Source organism: Leopardus geoffroyi, chromosome D1 (assembly GCF_018350155.1).
Source record: "Leopardus geoffroyi isolate Oge1 chromosome D1, O.geoffroyi_Oge1_pat1.0, whole genome shotgun sequence".
Classification (NCBI taxonomy): domain Eukaryota; kingdom Metazoa; phylum Chordata; class Mammalia; order Carnivora; family Felidae; genus Leopardus; species Leopardus geoffroyi.
Genome location: NC_059329.1, coordinates 21,484,054 through 21,508,941, shown reverse-complemented (window position 1 = coordinate 21,508,941; position 24,888 = coordinate 21,484,054). Strand labels below are relative to the sequence as shown.

General features: G+C 38.2%; 2 protein-coding genes across 2 annotated transcripts; one reads left to right on the top strand and one right to left on the bottom strand.

Moving 5' to 3' along the window:
* Window positions 1-5,503: 5,503 nt before the first annotated feature.
* Window positions 5,504-6,463, bottom strand: LOC123602220 (olfactory receptor 151-like). Its single transcript, XM_045486568.1, has one exon. It carries the CDS (start codon window positions 6,461-6,463, stop codon window positions 5,504-5,506), a length of 960 nt encoding a protein of 319 aa, XP_045342524.1.
* Window positions 6,464-23,226: 16,763 nt separating this feature from the next.
* On the top strand, window positions 23,227-24,162 carry LOC123600864 (olfactory receptor 8B12-like). Its single transcript, XM_045483294.1, has one exon. The coding sequence runs from the start codon at window positions 23,227-23,229 to the stop codon at window positions 24,160-24,162; it is 936 nt and encodes a 311-aa protein (XP_045339250.1).
* Window positions 24,163-24,888: the final 726 nt, after the last annotated feature.

Genomic DNA, 24,888 nt, shown 5'->3' with positions numbered 1-24,888 from the left:
AAAACAGTTAAGATGGTAAATTTTTGTTACATGCTTTTTGCCACAATAAAAAGTAAACAAAGAATAGCCCTAATAAAGTGTTAAATAAATACGTTGCTACCTCTTACCTTGACAAACTACTTTCATAACACTGGAAGGCCAGATTCAAGTTTAGAATCCTGAGAATCTATAAGGTTCCATGCCTAAGGGTGGTAGCACAGGGAGGGCCACCCTGGTTTCCCAGGTGCCTGCCCATGGACCACAGCTTACCCCCTCTCCCTCTCATTCTCACTTAGTTTACAATGCGAGGCACTTACACATGCGCAGGTATAAACACCTATAGTTCACATGCCCAAAGGTCATCCACATCCCTTGCATACAGCTCCTGCCTGACCACCCCTGGAAGTGAACATACCAACAGTGTGGTCTGCTGTTGGAAGTATGGACCCAGGTCCTGGAAGTTGAGGAAACTTGCTCCAGGCCAAAGTCTATGTGTGATCTTTCAAGCCTGACCATAGGCAATTATTAGGCTTTTCTTGGCAGTCCTCACGGGGGAAAGCGCTAGCTGGCACCAGCCTCCTGTGGAGAAAAGGAAATACCCAACTCCAGCCCACTCTGGACAACCTATGAATTCAATGAAATATTTAAGGAAAAATTATACCAAATCTCTACAATATATTTTATAAGATAGAGGCATTCTGTGAGGCCATCACTACTCCAATACTAAAACCAGACAAAGACAGTACAAGAAAAAAACAAACTATAGACCAATATATCTCGTCAACATAAATGCAAAAATTCTCAATGAAATATTAACAAATAGAATCCAACAATATATGTAAAGAATTATACACTATGACTAGGTGGGATTTATCCCAGTTATGCAAGGATGTCAACGTTCAAAAGTCAGTTAAAGTATTTCATCCATAAGCAGACTGAAGAATAAGAATCACTTGATCCTATCAACAGGTGCAGAAAAAGCACTTGACAAAATCCAACACCCATTCCCAAAAAATAAACAAAAAAAAAAACGCTCAGTAAACTGAGAGTAGATTTATTCTCTATTCCTCTAGAACAAGAACTTCCTGTACTTCAAAAAAGAACATGTACACAAAACCCACAGGTAATATCATACTTGATGGTAAGAAAGTCAAATCTCTCCTACTAACATAAGACACAAGGCAAGGATGTCCCCGTTATGAGTGCTTTTCAGGGTAGTAATGGTAGTCCCAGCTAATGCAGTAAAACAGAAAAAAAGTTATGCAGTTCTAGAAGGAAGAAACAAAACTGTCTTTAATCATAGATGACATAATTGCCTATGCAGAAAATCTGAAAGAATCAACCAAAAAACTCCTGGAACTAAGTAATTATGGCAAGGTGGAAGGACATAAGGTTAACATGTAAAAGGTAATTGCTTTCCTCTATATGAGCAAAGACCAAGTAGAATTTGAGATGAAAAACACAATGATATTTACTTTTGCACTTCTAAAAATGAGATCTATACGAAGAATATACAAAACTCTGATTAAATTAATCAAAAAAGAACTAAATAAATGAAGAGATAATCCATGTTCATGGACAAGAAGACTCAATATTGTCAAGATTTCAGTTTTTCTGGACTTGATCTACAGAGTCAATGCAATCCCAATAAAAATGCAGCAGGTTATTTTGTGCAAACAATATTATTTTACTGATAAACTAATTCTAAAATTTATATGGAGAGGCAAAAGACCTACTCAGAACAGAGGAAGTAGGCCTGACTTGAAAGTTGGAGACTGATACTACTTCATGTTGTGACTTAGTATAAAGCTATAGTAATTAATACAGTATGATCCTGGCAGAAAAATAGACAAATCAATGGAACACAATAGAGATCCCAGAAATAAACCCACATAATTGTAGTCAACTGATCTGTGATAAAGTGGTAAAAAAAAAACAAAAAACAAAAAAACAACCACACACACACACACACACACACACACACACACACACACACACACATCCCTGAGCAAAGATAGTCTTATCAAAAAGTGATGCTGGACATCAACCTGCCAAAAAATGAAGTAGAACTTACATTGCATGCAAAAATAACTCAAAATGGATCAGAAACCTAAATGTAAAATGCAAAACTATAAAACTCCTAAAGGATAATATAGGAAAATAAATATATGATCTTAGGTGTGGCAATAACATTTTAGGTATAATACCAAAAGAACAATGTATGAAAGAAAGAATTGATAAAGCTGGAACTCATTAAAACTAAGTTTAAATAAGTAAATTTAATTTAAGCAAATTTAAATTTTCTACTCTGTAGAAAGACACTGTCAACAGAGTGAAAAGACAAGCCTCAGTCTATAAGAAAATATTTGCAAAAGATGTATCTCATAAAGGACTGTTATCCAAAATATACAAACTTTGGATGGACCTTGAGGGCATTATCCATAGTAAGATAAATTAGAAAGATAAATACCATATGATCTAATTTATAGATGGAATCTAAAAAAGACTCCAAACTACAGATAGTAAACTGTGATTACTGAGGGATGGGAGTGGGATGATAGGACAGATGTTAAGGGTACAAACTTGCGATGTGAAGTAAATAAGCCCTAGAGACATGTGCACTAGGTCTAGTGGATACTGACATCCATATTGTATTACAACCATCAAAATGCCAAGAGACTAGAACTCAATGATTTCAGAAGCTAAACAGAAATGATAATTATGTAACATGATGGTGGTGCTAATTATCCCTACAGTGGCAATCATAGTACATATTATAATACATCGATGTATCAAAATAACATGTTATACACCTTAAATTTACTCAAAGTTACATGTCAATTATGTTTTTTTTTAAAAAAGGAAAAAAAAGAAAAAAAGGAAAAAAAACAACAAAAAACAAAAAACAAAAAAAAGGAAAGAAATCATCTGATTAGAAAATGGACCAAAGACCTTACCAGACACTTCACCAAAGAAGATATACGAATGGCAAATAAGCATACAAAATATATATCATACATCATATGTCATCAGGGAAATGCAACTAAAACAACAATGAGATACCACTACACACCTATAACCGAAATAATAAACAGTGGCAAGAAACAGCATGTGCTGGTGAAGAATAGGAAATCTTAATTCATTGTTGGTAAGAATGGAAAATGGTTCAGCCACAGTGTGGTGGTTTCTTACAAAAGTAAACATATTCTTATCATACAATCCAGCAACTGTGCTTCTTGGTACTTCCCCAAAGGAGTTATGTTCATAACTGCCAACACATGGAAGCAACTAAAATGTCCTTCAGTTTGTGAATGGATGAATAAGCTATGGTACATCCACACAGTGGATTATTATTCAGTGCTAAAAGAAATGAGCTATCAAATCATGAAAAGACATGGAAGAAGGGCACCTGGGTGGCTCAGTCAGTTAAGCATCCAACTCTTGACTCAGCTCAGCTCTTATCTCAGAGTCATGGGTTCAGACCCCGCATTGGGCTCTGCACTGGGCATGAAGCCTACGTAAAAAAAAAAAAAAAGGCATGAAAGAACTTTAAATGCATATTAATAGTTGAAAGAAGCCAACCCTATGACAATCTGGAAGAGACAGAACTATGGAGACAGTAGATTAATGGTTTCAGGGCTTCTAGGAGAAGGAGGGATGGACAAGTGGAACACAGAGGGTTTTAGGGCAGAGAATCTGCTCTGTATAAGACTGTAATGGTCATACATATAATGGATACATGCCATTATACATTTGTCCAAACTCATAAAATGACAACACCTAGAGTGAACCATAATGTAAACTAGGGACTTTGGGTGGTAATGATGTGTCAATGTAGGTTCATCAGTTGTAAAAAATGTATCACTTTCATAGGGGATGTTGTTAAGGAAGGAGGCTATGTGTGTGTGGGGCAGACAGTATATGGAAAATTTCTGTACCATCTGCTCAGCTCTGCTGTGCACCTAAAACTGCTCTAAAAAATAAAGTCTATTAAAAATAGGGAAAAAAACCTGTGAGCATTTACTTTCTTGTATTAAAATCCCTTTCTGTTTGAGAAACTTAGAATTTTACATTTTTCTATGTCTGAAGGATAGATGAGGCCTTGCACAAAAATAATTAAAAATGACAAAAGACTGGTATAATTTTTGCCTAAAATAATTATAAAGACAATCATGGTGATCACTGAGTAATGTATAGAATTGTTGAATCAGTATGTTGTGCACCTGAAATTTAACATTGAACGTTATTTACACTTCAATAAAAAAAATTTAAAAACAGAATGTCCATAAATCTTTTGCCATGTCAAACTAATTGCTTAATGTTACCAATTCTTTAACATGAATCACTGATAACTTCAATGAAGTGGGGGAAGATGGGGCGCCTTGGTGGCTCAGTAGATTCAATGTCCAACTTTGGCTCAGGTCATGATCTTACCATTCATGGGTTCGAGCCCCACGTAGGGCTCTGTGCTGACAGCCTGGAGCCTGGAGCCTGCTTTGGATTCTATGTCTCTTTCTCTCCCTGCCCCTCCCCCGCTTGCGCTCTGTCTCTCTCTCAACAATTTATTTAAAAAAATGGGGGAAGACATTTTGCTCCATGGCAACAGGATTTACTGAGTGAAATTGGCAGGTGATGTGAAATGTCAGGTATTTCTGGAGGAGAAGGGACTACAGGAATGTATAACATTCCTTGGCTACTTGGGAGCTGTGTGATGATACTTGAAGGAGGGGAAGTTATTTTCCAGAATTTTGAAATGGAAAGGTTTTAATTATGCTAATATCAAAACATTGTGTAGGGAAACTGTCAGCCAAGAGAGAGGGGATAATGAGTTGTGGGTTTGAATCTCAGTGTTAATTGTATCAGGTCTGTGATCTGGAGAGAGTTACTTAATGTCTTTACATCAGTTTCTTCCTGAGAAAATGAGATAATTAAGTAAAACACTTAGTAGATTGGCTAGCATTCCATAAATGTTAGATGTGATGACGATATGATGATGGCGGTAACTGAGTGAAGGGACCACGTAAGCAATCTTGGCAGGAATAAGTAAGTGGTAACCCACATAATGAGAGAGAGAATAGAGGGAACAATCTGGTCAAAAAGAGGTTATTTGCTATTTCTTGATGACTTTCAAATTCATCTCCATTTGTCTTAGGCACTTCCAAGTGCAAATTACTATTAGTTTGGGTAATATTTTTTTCTATAGAAGGTGATAAATCAATGAACAGCTCTCTCTTAAATTCATTGCTGAAAGTTTTAAATTTATGTTATATTGTAATCAAGATAAAGAACAGGTTTACCAGAGGGTGAAGGATAAACAAAATTTTTTTAAATGATCCCAAATGGAAGAAAATATGAACTTGAAATCATAATCAAGCAGAGTAGGACATGAGAGATGTGAGAAGGGGAAAGGAAGGAGGAAAAAAATCAGTGAATAAATCCAATGAATCATGTTGAGAAGTGGTGGTTCTCCATTCACATATGTTTACAATTTTGGAGGGTTTCTCCCCTACATTTCTCCCAATTTTCAACCTGAGGAAGAATGATGACATTTGCATCTGAAGAGTATTCTCCTCAGTGTTTTCTGCACGGTAGTCTTTACCTCCTTATTCCTCAAGCTGTAGATCAGGGGGTTCAGCATGGGGATCACCGTGGTGTAGAACACGGAGGCCACATTCTCCTTGGCCACAGAACTAGCCGTGGAGGGTTTTAAGTACATGAATGCAGTAGATCCATAAAACATTACCACAGCTGCAAGGTGAGAGCTGCAGGTGCTGAAGGCTTTGGACCTTCCCTGTGTGGTGCTGATGTGGAGGATGCTGGAGAGGATGAAGATGTAGGAAACAAGGACTGTTAAGCTGGTGACTATGATGTTGAATCCAGCCGAAAAGAACACTGTCATCTCAATATGATAGGTGCTAGAGCAGGAGAGCTTTATGAGAGGGAGGATGTCACAGAAGTAATGGCTGATGAGGAGCTCACAGTAGTACAGTTTTAACATCAGGCCAGTCTCTATTGTTGCACCAATAAATCCCATGGCATAGACCACAGACACCAGCATGGAACACACTTGAGGAGACATGATGACATGGTAGAGCAACGGGCTGCAGATGGCAACATAGCGGTCATAGGCCATCACTGTCAACATGTAACACTCTGCAATGACAAACACAAGGAAGAAGTAGAGCTGTGACATGCACCCCGCATAGGAGATGATGTTCTTCTCTGACACAAAGTTCACCAGCATTTTCGGGGTAATGACAGAGGAGTAGCAGAGATCCACAAGGGACAGATTGCTGAGGAAGTAGTACATGGGGGTGTGAAGCTGAGCATTCAGACAAATCAGCGTGAACATGCCCAGGTTCCCTATGATGGTGACCAAGTAGATCCCAAGGAAGAGGAGGAAGAGAGGGAGCTGGAGCTCTGGCCGATTTGTCAATCCCCTGAGAATAAACTCGGTCACTGTAGAGTGATTTTCGGCAGCCATTCCCCTGTGATTGGGAGCCCTGTGGGGATGGGAGAGAAGAGCCCATGAAAGGCTATACATGAGTTTTTCTGATGAGGCTAGTCACCAGCATCCATCCTGAGTAATGGTCTTAACGCTTTCTGGGTTGTCTCCTTACTCAATGTTTTCTAGGATTCAAACAATTTTGCCATGGTTTAGAGGACACGAAAATGGCAAAAAAGGGGTTACCCCTAGAGTTTTTACCACTTTTATGTTCCTCAAGTACCGTGGTAATAATTACAAGTATGTTTTATTTATGGGTTTTGAGGTGAGTTTTGCCCCAGAAAGAGAATTTCGCTTGTCATTGATGAGATCACAAAGTATTACCCATAAAATGAAAACATGTTGCTAATTTATCTCAAATCCAGGTAATATGAGATGGTAAAGCTCTACCAATTACTGAGTGATGAAATTCAATCTCCACATTTGAGAAATAAATGGAGTTATTTTATCAATTCCTGTAGTGTAAAAAATAATAGAATACATGTGGAAATATTTTCCAAATAATTAGTTGCTGTATAAGTGTAGATTTTTGTTAAGCAGCTGGAATTTGTCCTAATTTGTCATTGAACTTGAGGTCTTAGGGTACTTAGTTCTGGCTACACACAATAATCACTTTGGGAGCTTTAAAAAATAATGATGTCAGGTTCCTACCTATACTAGTTCTGATTTATTGATCAGAATGCATTTTTTATCATTGAGCTCTACCTTTCTGGGAAGGCAGCAAAGTTCAACTAAAGAAAGTAAAAAAAAAAAAAGTTTTTTTTAAAGTTTTGTGTTTATTGAAACTAGAATAATTTGGGACTCTTAACGGTAGAGAACAAAACAATTTGTGTGTAAGACGGACACTTTCCCTTCTCCCCCGTTTTGCCATAGCCCTAAATCCTTTATCCTTGGTGGTCAGCCCATCCTTGGCCACTTCGTGTATCCTCTAAAATAATGTGTCTTATTGCTTCACCATGTTTCTATTTCTATGTTGTTGATTTCCAAATTACTACTTATTGTTTGTTTTTAGAGTCAACTTATGATTAATGCTGAGAAAATTTTTAGCTGATGGTAATTATATGTAGATGCCCAAGAGGTTTCTTGGAAGGAATCTTGGTATTCCTTCCAAGTCAAAATGGCAGTTTAAAGCTGGTCTGGAGAAGCAACTCCTGTCATGGGGTGTTGCATCATCTTGTGATGAGTTTTCTTCATTTCTCCTTTATATCCAATAAGAAAAAGTAGAGGAAAACATAATTTATAAGAGAAGATAGTATTCTTCTTCTGATAACTTGTCTGCCAGAAGTAATTTGGTTGGCTCTGTTGAGTAATTATCAAGTGGTAAGTGTAAGCCCCTGGAAAATCGCTTGCCTCACACTGGCTAAAATTTCCCAAGTTCTAAACAAGATTGATCAATAGATGAAATGATCTTAAAACAACTCTAATCCTTAGTTTTTATGATTTCAACTTATGGGTGAGTAAAAAAAAGTTCTATGTGATTGAAGAAGATATCTATTTGTATATCTGTCTATTTATCTATGTTTTAAATCTGAAGAATTTCACAACATGGTCATAACAAATAGTTAAAAGTTAGCTAGTGGACTTGTATTTCCATACATGAAGGAAGAACTTCTACTTTGTGTTTCACCATAAACAATTAGAAAACCAGACAAGGGATATGAAACTATATTTTCCAGACAGCTGACAACAGGGAGCACTAAATTGATTCCTGAAAGGAGGGAAATAAACAGCATGAGCCAATGATTGTACCAGCTTATCTCCTGTAGGAATTTTCCATTCTATACTCCCCAGGTGGGGAAAATCCAGAAAGGATAAATATTGTATTTTAAAAATATTTATTTATTTATTTATTTATTTATTTATTTAGTAGGAGTGAGATAGTAAGACAGTGAATGTGTGTGTGTGTGGGGGGGGGCAAAGGGAGAGGGAGAATCTCCATCAGGCTCCATGCTCAGCACAGAGTCTGATGTGGGGCTTGATCTCACAATTCTGAGATCATGACCTGAGTCAAAATTAAGAGTTGGATGCTTAACCAACTGAACCACCAGAGTGCCCAAATATTGTAAAATCTATGACAAAAACTAAATAATAAAAAAGAGCTATAGCTAACAAGCCAATAGTGGAGATAAAATCAAATCATCAACAAAACTTCAATTATTCCAAAAGAAGGCAAGAAGAAAAACAAATGGAATAAATGACAACTGAAAGAAGTAAAAAACCTATAGCCACGATGAAAGATTTAAACTCAACCTAGTGAGGGGCGCCTGGGTGGCTCAGTCAGTTGAACATCCGACTTTGGCTCAGGTCATGATCTCACGGTTCGTGAGTTCAAGCCCCACATTGGGCTCTGTGCTGACAGCTCAGAGTCTGAAGCCTGCTTCAGATTCTGTGTCTTGCTCTCTCTCTGCCCCTCCCCTGCTCATGCTCTGTCTCTCTCTGTCTCAAAAATAAATAAAACATAAGAAAAAAACAACTTAACCTAGTGATTGATAATTGAATTAAATGTTAATGGTTTAAATATACCAATTAAAGTGCAGAGATTGTCAGATTGGATAAAGGGCATTACTCAATTGTATGCTTTCCCAAGAAATCCACTTAAAATATAAAGACAAAAACAGCTAAAACTAGAAGGATGGGAAAAGATGTACTGTGAAAACATCGATCAAAAGGAAGTTGGAGTGACTATATCAGCATTAAGCAAAGTAGACTTCAAAGGAAGTATTGTTACTAAAAATTAGGAGGAACATTTCACAATGATAAAGGAATCAATTCATAATAGTCCTAAATAAATTCATGTATTAATAGTTTCAAAATACATGAACCAAAACTGACAGAACTGAAAGGAAAAATAGACAAGTCCACTATTAGTTGGAGACTGCAATATTCCTCTTTCATTAATTGATAAAAGTAGTAGAAAAATTAATAAGGACATAGGAAATATCCACAAATTGACATTTTTAGAACACTCCACCAAGAAGTAGCAGAATATCTAATCTTTTAGGTGCACATGGAACATATTTTGAGATAAAAACTATTCTGGGTAATAAAACAAACCATCATACCTTTAAAAGGTTGAAATCATAATGAGTATGTACCCTTCACCACAACAAACTATAAATAATCTACAGTAAGATATCTGGAAAATCTTTGAATATTCAAAAATTAAAAAGCCTACTTCTAAATAACACACAGGCCAAAAAGAAGTCACACTCTAAGTTACATGTGAACTGAATGAACATGAAGACACAGTAATCAAAATTTTTAAATTCTGCCAAAAAAAATGTTAATAAGGAAACTTGGCATTAAATGATTATTTTAGAACAAAAGGGAATTCTAACATCAGTAATCTATGCTCCCACCTTAATAAACTACTAAAATGATTCAGAATGAAGAAAATCATGTAGATAAGCATGGAATTCAATGAAATAGGGAAACAGATAAACAGTAAAAAGAAATCAGTGAAACTAAAGCTGGTCTTTGAAAATAGGCAAGAGACAGAGAGATGGAATCACACAGCCTATAAAGGAGCAGAAATGCGATGAGGATACTATTATTGGACTCTCAGTGAAAATACTAGAAGATAAGGTCGTACTGTCTCTAAGATAGAGGAGACCAGACACAGGAGAGAGGCAAAGGAAACTCTAGGTTGACAGCCATACGTCAGGTCTGGGGAGTGAGTCCAGAAAGGACAGAGGATAGAGGCCTCCAGGAGAGAAATGAAATTGGTAGACTGTCTCAAATATTGGGACATTTGGAAAATTATATTAAGGAGTACTTGACAGATACTATGGAGCATCTGAAAATACACATTTTTTTAAATGTTTATTTATTTTTGAAGAGAGCAAGAACAGAGCATGAGTGGGGGAGGGGCAGAGAGAGAGGGAGACACAGAAGCTGAAGCAGGCTCCAGCCTCTGAGCTGTCAGCACACAGCCCGAAGTAGGGCTTGAACTCATGAACCTTGAGATCATGACCTGAGCTGAAGTCGGACACTTAACTGACTGAGCCACCCAGGTGCCCCTGGAGCATCTGAAAATACAAAGGAGAGATACCTAGAATTGGTCAATGATTACAATTCCCGGGAAAAATTACAAGTAGTACAAATAAAGGAACAATGAAAAGTACAATATTTGGTTCTGCAGTGATGGTTCATTCTGCATGATAATAAAGTCTGCACTGCCAGAGTTCTAATACTGTTGACATTAAGCACTGAGAATAAATAATTGTATTATAACTGGGAGAATATGGAAAGGAATTGGGGTGGGGGAGCGTAAGACAAATCTGCATCTAAATAGAAGTTATGCATTCAACAAATACTTATCAATAACTATTGAGTTAGGTCCTATTATAGACTATTAATAATGTCTAAAATATCATGAAATCCTCAAAGAGCACTGCAAGCATAATAAACAAACACACAGGTAAATACCCAAGGAAACAGATACAAGATTTGAAAGCTGTTTCCTCTGGACAGCAGAGCTGGGCTCAGGGATGCTTGGGGCAATAAGTGTTAGTTTTTATTATTGACCTTTGAGTAGCTTTTGAATTTTAAACTATATGTGTGCATTATTTTTAAAGATAAAAACTGATTAAAGTACTGTGTTCTCTTACATATTTTTTATTGGTGGTCTTAATACAGATCATATTTTTATGTCAAGAAGCACAACTGTGTTCATATATATATTATTTTGAGAGAAAGAGAAAGCGTGAATGGTGGAGAGGGGTAGAGAGGGAGAGAAAGAGAGAGAGCATGTTGGGGGGGGGAAGAGAGATGGGGGGAGAGAGAGAGAGAGAGAGAGAGAGAGAGAGAGAGAGAGAGAGAGAAAATCTCAAGCAGGCTCCATGCTCTGCACAGAGCCTGATGCGGGGCTCAACGTGGGGCTCCATCCCATGACCCTGGGATCATGACCAGAGCCCGAAATCAAGAGTCTTAAGCTCAACAGACTGAGCCACGCAGGTGCCCTGAATGTTAAAATGTTATATTTGACATTTAATGTGGTAGTTAAAAGGTGTAGACTCAGAAGTCAGACAGGGCTGGGTTAAATTCCAACTCTGACTTTGACCATGTGATCTTAAGCAAGTTATGTAGCCATGTTACTTGTAAGCATTCTTGTCTGTAGACTGGGAATAATAATAATATGTGCCTCACAGTGCACAGTCCCTAGCATTGTAGCATTGCCTATAATAGGTGGTTAATATCTCTTAGTATTCATTAAAGCATCAGATTATAATATCAAACCATGGCCCTATTGTCTTCATAAAGATGAAATACACAAATAATGAAAGTGCTATCCAAGAGGCATGACCCAGAATGTATATAGGGTATGATACTTATAGACATTTTATCTCTGACATGCATTTCTAAGCTGAAAAAAAAATATATCCTCGCTAATTTAATTTCCTCCTCAAATAGTTACTGACATTTTTGTAAACCTTTTATTGTGTACACATTTCTTTCAGAGGCTAGTCTCATACTATTCCTAAAAATCCTTAGGAGGATTGGGAATGTATTTAGAACAGGAATTATTATTCCCACTTTAGTAATAGGGAACCGAAGGGCTGAGATTTTAAGACTTCCTCAAAGTTCACAGAACTTACTAGTGGCGACTTGAAATTAAAAATGCATTCTGCTGTCTCTTTATCTGTGCTTTTCCTTCTCCTCTGCTTTGTCGTCTTATAAGTCTGTGAAGCTATGGCTCTAGGCAATATTTTGGCCTCACAGTATTGGGGTTCACTCTTCATTTCTTAGTATGAGGAGAACACAGGAAAAGAAAAGAGGGATGCTACATTATATTATCTGTTCGCCAGGACAGGGGTCCGCAAGTTCACCCAGATCCAGCCCACTGACTGTATTTGTTGGAAAGTTTCACTGGAACAAAGCCACGCCCATTCCTCTATGCCTTGTTGATGCTGTCTTCCTGTTCAAGTGGCACAGCAGAGTAGTGGCAACAGAGATCCTGTGCACTGCACAGCCTAATATCTATACTATCCGGTCCTTTCTGGAAACGTTTGCCAATCCCTGCTCTAGGAAACTGATACTCAAGAAGTTACACAATTTACCCAAGGTTATACAATGGTAGAAAGCAGGACTGGCCTAGGACCCAGGATTTGTGACCATCCGTCTGTTGTCCTCCACCATGCCATGCTGTCTTTCTGTGGCACTTCACTTTACTTTTATACTTAAGTAAACTTAATTTAATACATTAAGGCCAAGAAGGGATATTATTGCTATATTACCAGAATCTCTTTTTAAATTACAAAATATATTTGCATTGTAAGAAAGTAAACATACAGACAGGCAAAAATAATTATATTCCAACTACCAAGAATCTAAAATTGTAATGTGTATTCTACCGGATCTTTTTTATGCATGTATGCATTTATATACATAGGTATAAATATACATGCATTTTTAAACTCAAAGTTAGCATACCATACATTTTTTAAAAGATCTAATTGGCTTTATTAAATGATTCATGAATCAGGTAGCATCCCTTCTAGCAAGTAGAGTATATGTTGTTTTATAACCTGTTTTCTCATAGAACATTAAAAGACTTTAACTCACTTGATCAGCAATAGTAATAATATTGTGCTTGTTGTGATATTGAAGATAAGGAAGTCTGCATTATCATAAACGTTATATTTTAAATTACTGGCAGTGAGATAACTTCTTTGTCACTAATAACAGCAAGAATTTTGAACTGTTTTAATTTTTTAAAAAGAGATAAACTTCACTTAGATAATGACAACAGATTTAAAAGCTATCTAACATATCCCCATCCATTGAATATGACTCTCCAAAAATGATAAGAAACAGAAAATCCACTTTAAATATATCAATACCAGGAATAAAAGTTGGGTATAAAACAGAATGTTGCTATGAGGCAGTGTTTGTTTTTGCCTCTTGATGAGAACACCTTTCCAATTATATAGAAAACTGTGGGCAACAGAAATCTAAGTTTTATTCCTGTTATCTTCTAGCTAACTTATACATGATCCACGAATTTCTTGATGTTAAAATCTTACCAGTAGTTTTATCAGGTGACCAGTTTTATCAGAAGCGCAGACTTGTTGCTAATGACAACACTGAGAATTACCTAGACAACTCTATTTCCTTTACAAGTGGGGAAAAAGCACTTTGAGAAGGGGGATATATGATTGGAAATAGTATATATATATAAAAAGCTCTGCATTACAAATGCAAATTAATGGAAGGTATTTTGTTCACATCTTACATAATTGCTTTAAAATTATAATTGAATGCCTTGGGGTGCCTGGGTGGCTGAGTCGGTTAAGTGTCTGACTTTGGCTCAGGTCATGATCTCACAGTTTGTGAGTATGAGCTCCACATTGGGCTTGGTGCTGACAGCTCAGAGCGTGAAGCCTGCTTTGGATTATGTGTCTCATTCTCTCTCTGCCCTCCCTCACTTGTGTTCTGTCTCTGTCTCTCAGAAATAAATACATGTAAAAAAAATAAAAAAAAAATAATTGAATACCTGGCTTGATGAAAACTGCAACACTGTTGGGTGGAAATCTTAGGTGGTACTTTGTTTTCAGCAATTAAGAAGTATCAGAAAACAGAAAGGCACCAGATTTACATCTATTTCCAGCCAAAGGGGCCAACATATTCATAAAAATGGGTCACTGAGTTGGGGAGTGTTGGGTATATTTTTATATAGGCAGAACCTCTCCTGGGATATGGCCGCTCCAGAGACTTGGTCCTCATTGAAGGCAATTAGTCTTTGGGTTTATGCTTTGTACTATGAATGACATCTCCCACGTGTGTTAATTTTTCTTCTGTTGAGGGACTTATCCTGCAGCCTGGGAAGCTTGGTGCCAACTGTCAGCACTGGAACATTTTTAGTTTCATCATCATCATCATCGTTATTACCATGACCACACTGATCATTACCATCAATATCCTCATCTTCACTAACATCATCACTTTTGTCCCTGTCACCACCAACATGGTCAGTATTTATCACTAGTTTTTTGTCGTTGTGTACCATGAACTATATTTACATTTTTATTATAAAAAGGCTTTATTTCACATCTTTCTACACTGAACATTTCTCCAAAACCAAATTCACTGAATATGCTAAAAAAGAAACCTCTTTAATTTTAGTTAACTTTTTTTTATAAATCGAAACAGAAGGTTTCATTTTTTAAAAATAATTAACCTTATTTTGATTATTATATTTTATTTTTTCCCCAAATTTACTGAAGTATGATTGACAAGTAATTATACATATTTATGTTGTACAATATATTTTAGGTGTACAATATAAGTTGATATATGTTTATATTGTGAAAGGATCACTACAATCAAGCTGATTCACATATCCATTACCTCACATAGTTACCACTTTTGTTTTAGTGGTGATAACAGTTAAGATTTATTCTCTTAGTGGATTTCACATATGCAATATATTATTATTAACAATAGCCACCATGCTGTACATTAGATCCCCAGAACTTATTCATCTTATAATTGGCTCTTTGACCAATGTCTCCTCATTTCCCTCACCCCTCAGCTCCTGGAAACCACTATTCTTCGATGTACAAGCAAATAAATATTAAATGCTACTGATGTCTGTCCAATATTTTGGTTATTTAGAGCTTTTTGTCTACCAGATTTCTTAGGAAGAGCTCATGGCAACAAGATCCCTAAGTTTTTATCAGTTAATGGCAATGTATCTACAGCTTTTATATTTGAAGTTAGTTTGGCTATACATTAAACCATCCATGGTTCATATTTTAATTTTTTGAATATCTGAAATCTATTACTCTATTTTCTTCTTCTGTAAAGCAATGTTTTTTTTTTTTTTTCAACGTTTATTTATTTTGGGGACAGAGAGAGACAGAGCATGAACGGGGGAGGGGCAGAGAGAGAGGGAGACACAGAACCGGAAACAGGCTCCAGGCTCTGAGCCATCAGCCCAGAGCCCGACGCGGGGCTCGAACTCACGGACCGCGAGATCGTGACCTGGCTGAAGTCGGACGCCCAACCGACTGCGCCACCCAGGCGCCCCTGTAAAGCAATGTTTGATGACAGTATGATTTCTTTTTCCTTTATGAGTTAGTTGGGTCATTTTTTTTTAACTGGGTGCCCAAAAGCCCCAAAGTGTCATTTATTAAGATAGGGAATATAGGAAGAGAAAGTTTTTGAGGAAAGGTAGTGATATAACTTTTGAATGTGTTGAATTTTTGGTGTCTGTTGGGTGTTCAGATATGAATAGAAATACAAATTTGGAAGTCAACAGCAGAGGGTGATTTCAGTCATGGGAGTGGACAAGGTCTTTTGGAGAGCATAAATAGAATGCCAAGAGGAGATTGAGGATAGAACTGTGTGGAATATCAGTATTTAGCTCTTGAAGGAAAACTGAGAAGTGGCCAGAAGTTGAAGGAAAATAAGACAGGTGATGTGTTTCAAAAGGGAAGTGTGATATAATAGAAAATATATATACTGCTCTCTGCCCCCAGTTCCTGGCTCAGAACTCCTGACACCCTTGTAATTTCCTCTGTGATAGGAGTGTCCTTTGTTCCAATGAGGTATCTCTGGGTGGGCTCCTGAATAGTTCCTGGATGTGGGCTGGTCACCGGAAAGACTAAGCTATGATTAGAAACTTGGAATCTTCAGCCCTGTCCTCCATTCTCTTGAGAAGGGAAAAGGGCTGAAAATGGATATAATGATCAAACATGTGATGGAACCTCCAGAAAGTCCCCCCAAAGTACAGGGTTTGGAGAGCTTTTAGGGTAGTAAACATGAGGTAGTAAAAGAGCGCTGTGCCTGAACAGAGCATGGTAGCTTGGGGGCCCTTCCCACACACCTTGCCCTGAATCTCTTCCATCTGGATGTTCATCTGTATCCTTTAATAAACAGGTAAACTAAGTTCAGTGTTTCCCTGAGCTCTGTGAGCCACTGTGGCAAATTAATCAAAGAGGATCTTTGGATCCTCTGATCTATAGTCAGTTGCTCAGAAGTATAGGTGATAACCTGGGCTTGCGACTGGCATCTGAAGAATGTGTGTTTGGGGGGGGGGGGTCGGGGCAGGGTCTGGAGCAGTTCTTGTGGGACACAGCCGCTAACCTGTGGGATTTGACACTATCTCCCGGTAGATAGTGTCAGAATTGAGTTAAAATTGTGGGGCACCCAGCTGGTGTTGTGGAGACTTGCCTGTTCTTATGGGGAAACCACCACCACCCCCCACACACATTTGGTGACCAGAAATGTCAGAAGTGAAGTGTTTTGTGTGAATAGTAAAGGAGACTCATAGGAGAAAAACACACAGTAGGGAAGAACTGGGTTTTTCCCTGCATGGGAAGGAAAACACTGAGTTTTTCCATTACAGAAAGGAAAATGAATATTTCAAGACATTAGCTGCCATTGTGCTAAGTAAAATAAGATTCAAAAAGTATTCATTGAATTTAACAACATTTGGTTTCATCTAGTCCTTTTATAGAGGAGACATTTCCAGGAAAAGACAATTTAGTGACTTGTCCAAGAGTGTATGACCAGAGCCAGATCTTTAGACTTCTAAGCCTAGCTAGGGCTTTCTCCCAGGATACCACATTGCCTCTTGATTTCAGCTAGCTAGCAGAATGAAATTCCTGAAAGAAAAGTTTGTAAAATATTGGGGCACATCACTGAATAAGTATGTGGCTTTCCTTTCCAGAGAGGTCTTTAGAAATTGCAGACAGTCTTGGGGTGCCTGGGTGGCTCAGTAAGTGGAGCATCCGACTCTTGATTTCGGCTCAGGTCATGACAGGTTGTGGGCTCGAGCCCCATGCGAGCCTGCTTAGGAATCTGCCTCTCTCTCCCTCATCCCCTCTCCCCAACTCCAGCTCTCTCTCTCTCTCTCTCTCTCTCTCTCTCTCTCTCTTTCTCAAATAAAAACAAAAATGCAGACAGTCTTGTTAATGTTGCAAGATTACAGAGGAGTCCATGCAACAAGAGAACTTTGGTATATATATTTTTTAAATGTTTATTTTTGAGAAGGGGGTGCAGAGAGAGGAGGACAGAGGATCTGAAGCAGGCTCTGCACTGACAAAACCATGAGATCATGACCTGAGCTGAAGTCAGATGCTTAACCGACTGAGCCAACCCAGTGCCCCAAGAACTTTGGTATATTACTTACTTTACATTGCTTGATTTCTTTGCACATGTAAGACATTTAATTTAATGTAATTTAATAAGTATTAGTAAATTAGGAAGGCTCTGTTACCTTAGAATAATCTCTCTGTTTCTACCCATCAAATTACATTTCTTCTTTCCACGAAATTACACTTGAAGGTTATTTTGGATTTATCCTTATTAACTCTGCCTATATTGTACTTTCTAGCACGTTGATTTCTTTTGTACCCTTTACACTCCTTGTAAATGATAGATTTTACAGTATTTGTGTATTATTTAACACAACTTTATTAAGTGGCACAACATTTCCTGGATTTAAGCCCCTTAAGAAAAAGAACTCTGTTTTGGAGAGTTTTAAGTTGCTTGGTACCTCTCAGACTAGTCTTTGCAGCAACTTCGGCCACTTAGCAAACTTTCCTTTCCCAGCTTCTGTAGGAAAGGGGGAAATTTCTTCTACAAACACCATGGCCTTGATAGGCAGAAATCTTCTGGCATTGTTGTGTAGACAGCATTATCAACATATTAAAGGCTTCAAGCTTATTTTTAGTAAACCTAACTATGTGTGGTTTAAATGACTTTTTTTTTGGTAGGGATAAAATGTCTGCTTATCAGAATCTCTGACCAATTATTTCAGATAGTAAAAAACTATCCCTGAAATTATGGGTTTGCCATTTGGATTTTCATTGCACTATCTTAACATGCAAGCCCATTACATTCAGCAAGTTTTTGAAAAGCATCTATAATGTATTCATCACTCTGATAGATCATGAGTGTGTTAGTGTACCCAAAAGCTATAGGATTAAGGATTTTCCTTGAAGAAGCTTTTAATCTAGTTGGGGTTTTGGGAATATAATCTTGAAATAATGAATAGTGTAAGGCCGTATTAGACTAAGCACAGTCAGAGTAACATGGAAAAATAATGAATAGACTTGCAAGACAATGGCTTAATTCGAGATTGTTTTTCACTTCTTTTTTCCTTGCACCCTTGGTAACATTATTTACCCCTTACTCTTAAAATTTTCTCTACCTTGACCTCTGTGACATTTTATAAAGGCAACTAATGTTTACTAAATGAATATTCATGGGAGTATAATTCAATCTTCACAAATATCTGCAAGTTTGGTATTATCATTATGATTTTTAGATCAAGACACTGAGTATTAATTAGGTTAGGTAAGTACTCAAGTTCACCCAGGAAATAAGGAATACACTTGGGGTTTAATTCTAGGTTTGTTTTCTCCAGTTCTTGCTCTTAATTGCTAGGCTTGCTGTTTTTTTGACATTTCTGTTGGTCAGTGTCCTTCTCCCCTTATTTATTGGCATTTTCACCAGGTTCACACTTTGCCCTTAACTATTCTGTCTTTAAACAGTACTCCCCGAAGCAGTGTTCCTATGTTTCCTCTATTCAATTTTTATCTTAATCTCTTATGTTAAATCTCTGATTTTCAATTTTCTTCTTCTTTCTGGTCGTTGTTTGGAAGTCCTGCCAGCATTTGATGATCTTGTCTAAAATCCAGCTCTTTACTCTTCCACCTCCTTATTTTCCCATTTCTATCATGGGCAGGGATTGGAAATTGAACCACCTTTGATGTGTGCCTCTTCTCTGTTGTTCTTTCTCAAACCATTGAGATGTGAAATCCTGTTTGGTACTTCACCATAATATCATAATATGTGGCACTGTTTATCTTTTGCTGTCTATACAGCTTATGTAAAAGTTTTAAAGTTGATTCCCTGCCTCTGGTTTCTTTCTGTTCTAGCCCATTCTGAAATTACCTATATTTCAGATATAGTGGATATCTGTGGATATAGTTATTACTATTACCACAGTAAATAACAAATTTTATTTATGTAATGAAACTCTAAAAATAATATACATATGTATCATTTAAATAATAATAATAATAATAATAATAAGAAGAAGAAGAAGAAGAAGAAGAAGAAGAGAAGAAGAAGAAGCTTTTTGTATCTTCTTTGTGCCAGAAGGTACATCTTTTACTCATGAAAATAACACTTTGAGTTGTGGTTCTTTTCCTCATTTTAAGATTAAAAATTAGAAACTTAAGGAAAGTTGAATTTCCAAGCTCACACAGCTACTTGGATGCAGAACTACGATTTATGCTGAAGTCCACCAGATTCCAAAGTTTATGCTCTGAAAACTTCTCATTTAACTGGGATATATTTCAGAGTGACAGAGAACATTACTAATAATTTGGGGGGGGATAAGAGACATAAACTGGGACTGTCTTAGAGCAACCAGGACTTAGAATAACTTTACCAATTCTATTCTCTACTTTCTCACCGTTGGTTATACTCAGATAAGTAATGAAGAGGTTGAGAGAACATCTACTTTTGGAGGAAGGGACATATGCTTATGTAGTCGATGAGCTCAGAGATGACCACAGGACAGTCTCTTGAAATATCCAGAAAAAAAAATCCTATTGGGGGGCGCCTGGGTGGCGCAGTCGGTTAAGCGTCCGACTTCAGCCAGGTCACGATCTCGCGGTCCGTGAGTTCGAGCCCCGCGTCGGCCTCTGGGCTGATGGCTCGGAGCCTGGAGCCTGCTTCCGATTCTGTGTCTCTCTCTCTCTCTGCCCCTCCCCCGTTCATGCTCTGTCTCGCTCTGTCCCAAAAATAAATAGACGTTGAAAAAAGAATTAAAAAAAAAAAAAATCCTATTGGGTACCCAGGAAAGGACCTTAACAGAGCACTGAAAAATAAAGACACAAATTTGAGAGCCATATATATGGTGGGATAGTGGAAGCCATGAAACAAATGAGTTCATCAAGAATTTAAGGAAGTAGGGGTTGCCTGGGTGGCTCAGTTGGTTAAACGTCAGACTCTTGGTTTTGGCTCAAGTCATGATCTCACTATTTGTGAGTTTGAACCCCTTGTTGGGCTCTGTCCTGGCAGTGTGGAGCCTGCTTGGGATTCTCTCTCCCCCTCTCTCTGCCCCTCCTGCTCTTGTGCTGTCTCTGTTTCTCTCAAAATAAATAAGTAAACTTAAAAAAAGAATTTAAGGAAGTAGGGGTGCCTGGGTGGCTCCCCTTTGGTTAAGTGTCCAGCTTTGGTTCAGGTCATGATCTCATGGTTGGTGAGTTTGAGCCCCGCGTTGGACTCTGTGCTGACAGTGCAGAGCCTCCTTGAGATTCTCTCTCTGCCTCTCTCTCTGCCCCTCCTCTGATTGCTCTCTCTCTCTCTTTCAAAATAAATAAATAAACTTAAAAAATCAGGGGGCGCCTGGGTGGCGCAGTCGGTTAAGCGTTCGACTTCAGCCAGGTCACGATCTCGCGGTCCGTGAGTTCGAGCCCCGCGTCGGGCTCTGGGCTGATGGCTCAGAGCCTGGAGCCTGTTTCCGATTCTGTGTCTCCCTCTCTGCCCCTCCCCCGTTCATGCTCTGTCTCTCTCTGTCCCAAAAATAAATAAAAAAAAACTTAAAAAAAAAAAATCAATTTAACAGTAACTATTAGACACATCATTACTGAAAGATGAATTTAATTCTGCTTTGTCAGAAGCTAATCAAAGCTACTTCATTCACGTGGGGTCCTCTCAGCTGCCACCTCTTCTCTCTGGACAGATTTGTGCTTCTTACTAAAGCTGGGAATCCTATGTTACATAGGGATTGGTTTGGGACCATCCTTGCGCAACTTTGATGATCTACTAGAAACCTGAGAGCCAGTGCACATGCATGAGACATATATGCAAGGGTATTTTAATGTATGTAAATCTTCACATGCTCCATAATGTTGCATTTATAATGTATAGTTTAAATTAGAAACAAATATAAGAAGGAAGCCATTTCAGAGATTCAAGTTTTTGAAAGGCAAAAGTACTATACAAGTGGAAAAGGCAAACAGCTTTTTCGTTCTCTGCTGTACTGGAACAAAGTCATCAGGTAACATGGCTTTAGAAAAGCTCTGTTGAAGATACATTTGGAAATGAGGTTGCCATGGCAACTGTCTCTGAGGCAACAAAATCCCCCTAGAGCTTTCAGAGAACCCCTAACTTCTTTGAACTTGGTTCTCACGAAGAGCTTAATTTCATTTCATTTTAATATGAACTGCTTTTCTCTGTTTGTAACTTTTGCGCAATGGGATTGAGAACAAGGACTGGGACTCACTGGAGTTACTTTGGGATGTGTTAATTCTAAGTGTAAATCAAAAGATGTGTGTGCACACACTCACAAACGTACATGGGCATGTGCACAGCAGTTTTAGTAGAACTTTCCTGGAGGAAGAGGAACTTCTGCCTTTGTATTTTGACTTCATAACTTCCCTAACAGGACTTTTGTCATTAACCCAGGCCCAAAAACCTATTTAATCCATTGGCACACTGAAGCTCAAATTTCCCCAGATCAAGATTTCTTTCTTGGGTATGAAATCTGTCTTCCTTATTATTATAAGGGCCCCCGGTAAGGGGTGTTGAGCGCAAGTTGACACACAAAGCTTTATTAGTCTCTGTATGAGTGAAATCACTTCCCGAGAACTATTTTGACAATGTGTGCAGTAGTGGTAGTAGCCAGCAGTGGTGTCTGGAGACAAAATTGGGTGTTTTCAGTAACATACAGCAAGTACTTTGTGTTTGCTTAAGAAGCCCAGCAAGGTCCCTGACTGCTATGAAGTTTCGAGTTGGATAGATTAGAATTTGACTCAAGATTTTTGGAACCTACAAGCTGTTCCTCACTTTTAAAGTGGATATTTATAGGTCTAATATACAAAGCTGTTGTGAGGAATAAAGAGGTAAAATTCTTTGTGCATTGCTTTGGATCCTTCATACGAGGGTAGTGGGTTGATATGGTGTTTGGTACACAGTAAGGGCTTAATACAGGGTTGCAATTAGCATTTTTCCCATGATGCTTTGCTATAATTAATAGCTTAAAAAGATGTAATCACAATGAAAAAATGTAACCACAGGTCTTTAAAAGCCACATCAAGCATTACCAAGGGGGGTAAACAAACATTTCTTCTTCCTTTGGGAAGTGGGTCTCTGGAGCAGTGATCCTGAGGGAGTCTCTGTAACTACGTCACTGAGATTAGTCTCTTGTTATCCATGGGCATTTGGAAAGGATGCTGTCTCATCCCCGGAATTTGGACAAGAGACTTGCAGCAAAGCCACAATCAAAGATCAAGTTCTTTAGCACAGCAAGATAAATTAGAGGTCTCGCTCCTCAAAGTAGAGAAGCAGAAGCAGAGGGTCTGAGCTCTGGGTTGTCACTTGCTTTTCATCGGGGCCAGTTGAGTCTCCATGAAAGAGCTGGATGAGAGCCAGGGGAGAACAGCACTATGACTCCAAGCAGAGGAGGGTGAGTGCCTGCCTGCCCTGGTCTGTCCTCTAGCAGAGTGGGTAAAAGCTCAAACCCCAGGAGCCAGACCACCTGAGTTCACCTCCTGCTGTAACTTAGTGGCATCAGGACTTGTGCAAGTCCCTTAGGTCCAGTGTCCTCATCTGTGAAATGGGGATAATCATAATGCCACACAACATTTAGAACAGTGCCAGTAAATGTTCCCATTCTTTTCTTCTCCATGTCAGCCCCTTAAATTCCATGGTGTGTGGCTTCTCTCTCTTTGTCTCAGTGACTCTTCTTTTTCCCTTACAGACTCTCCTAGAGGAGAATGGCTGCAGATAATGCCTCCTCTGTGACAGAGTTTATCCTCGCAGGCTTAACAGATGAGCCAGAACTCCAGATGCCCCTCTTCTTCCTGTTTCTAGGTTTCTACATGGTCACTGTGGTGGGGAACCTGGGCCTGATAACCCTGATTGCGCTGAATTCTCACCTTCATATTCCCATGTACTTTTTCCTCTTCAACTTGTCCTTCATAGATTTTAGTTTCTCTACTGCCATCATCCCCAAAATGCTAATGAGTTTTGTCTCCAAGAAGAACATCATTTCCTATGCAGGGTGTATGACTCAGCTCTTTTTCTTTTGCTTTTTTGTCTTTTCTGAATCCTACATCCTGTCAGCGATGGCATATGACCGTTATGTCGCCATCTGTAAACCACTGCTGTACATGGTCACTGTGTCTTCTCAGGTGTGTTTACTCCTTTTGCTGGGTGTCTATGGGATGGGGATTTTGGGAGCTGTGGCCCATACAGGAAATATATTATTTCTGACATTTTGTTCTGACAACCTTGTTAATCACTATATGTGTGACATCCTTCCCCTCCTTGAGCTCTCTTGCAACAGCTCTTACATAAATGTACTAATTGTCTTTATTGTTGTGACCATTGGCATTGGGGTGCCCATTGTTGCCATTTTTATATCTTATGGTTTCATTATTTCTAGCATTTTCCACATTAGCTCCACTGAAGGCAGGTCCAAGGCCTTCAGTACCTGCAGTTCTCACATAATTGCAGTTTCTCTTTTCTTTGGATCAGGAGCTTTTATGTACCTCAAGCCACCTTCTATTTTACCCCTTGACCAGGGGAAAGTGTCTTCCTTGTTCTACACCATTGTTGTGCCAATGTTCAACCCATTAATCTACAGTCTGAGGAATAAGGATGTCAAAGTTGCCCTGAGGAAAACTGTGGGCAGAATAACCTTCTCTTGAAAAAAATATTAGAAATTTAGATAAGTGATCCAAGGATTTTTTTTTAATTGGAGTGATTTTATTACTATTGTTATGACTACTTTTTTCATTCAGGACTCTTAGCACCAGTGCTTTCTTTCTGTACTATATGGTAGAGGAAATTTTAACGTTTTTTCCCCAATGGATTGATTCTCCCTTACCCTAATCCCCCGATTTTTCCTTCTTTATTTTATGAAAAATAATTGCTGCAATTACAGAGTATTCAACACTGAGTGGGGCTTAGGAATCATTCGGTCTAGCGCCTTTTTATAATACATTGCACTTTGCAGAGTCAGAAATGTTTGTATGTTGCGCAAGAACATAAAACTATCTGGAACTGAAATCGTTGCTTGAATCCCGATCCAGTTTGTTTTTCCCTTTGCCATGTTTTCTTCCCTCATCTTTTTCTTGGAAGATTTCATTTCTCATGTTGGTTGACCTAGCACATTTAAATTATGAATATATTCACAGTAATTTCATGCTACTTTTCACAGGATAATTTTAATATATCACATTTTGCAAGAGAGTAGGAGGTGAAAAATTTTGTTGAGTTGGTCTTGGCAAAATGACAAGATCAGTGTTTGATGAATTTTGCAGTGTGTAAGTGGAAAGTATGTTAGATTTCAGAGAGAGGCAAGTATGGTGACCAGTGACTTGGTGGGTGGAGCCCTACGGACATAGTTTAGTGAATTAAAACTTCCAGAAGAG

Coding starts and splice junctions, on each gene's coding strand:
- LOC123602220 (XM_045486568.1), bottom strand. CDS start 6,463: ATGGCTGCCGAAAATCACTCTACAGTGACCGAGTTTATTCTCAGGGGA.
- LOC123600864 (XM_045483294.1), top strand. CDS start 23,227: ATGGCTGCAGATAATGCCTCCTCTGTGACAGAGTTTATCCTCGCAGGC.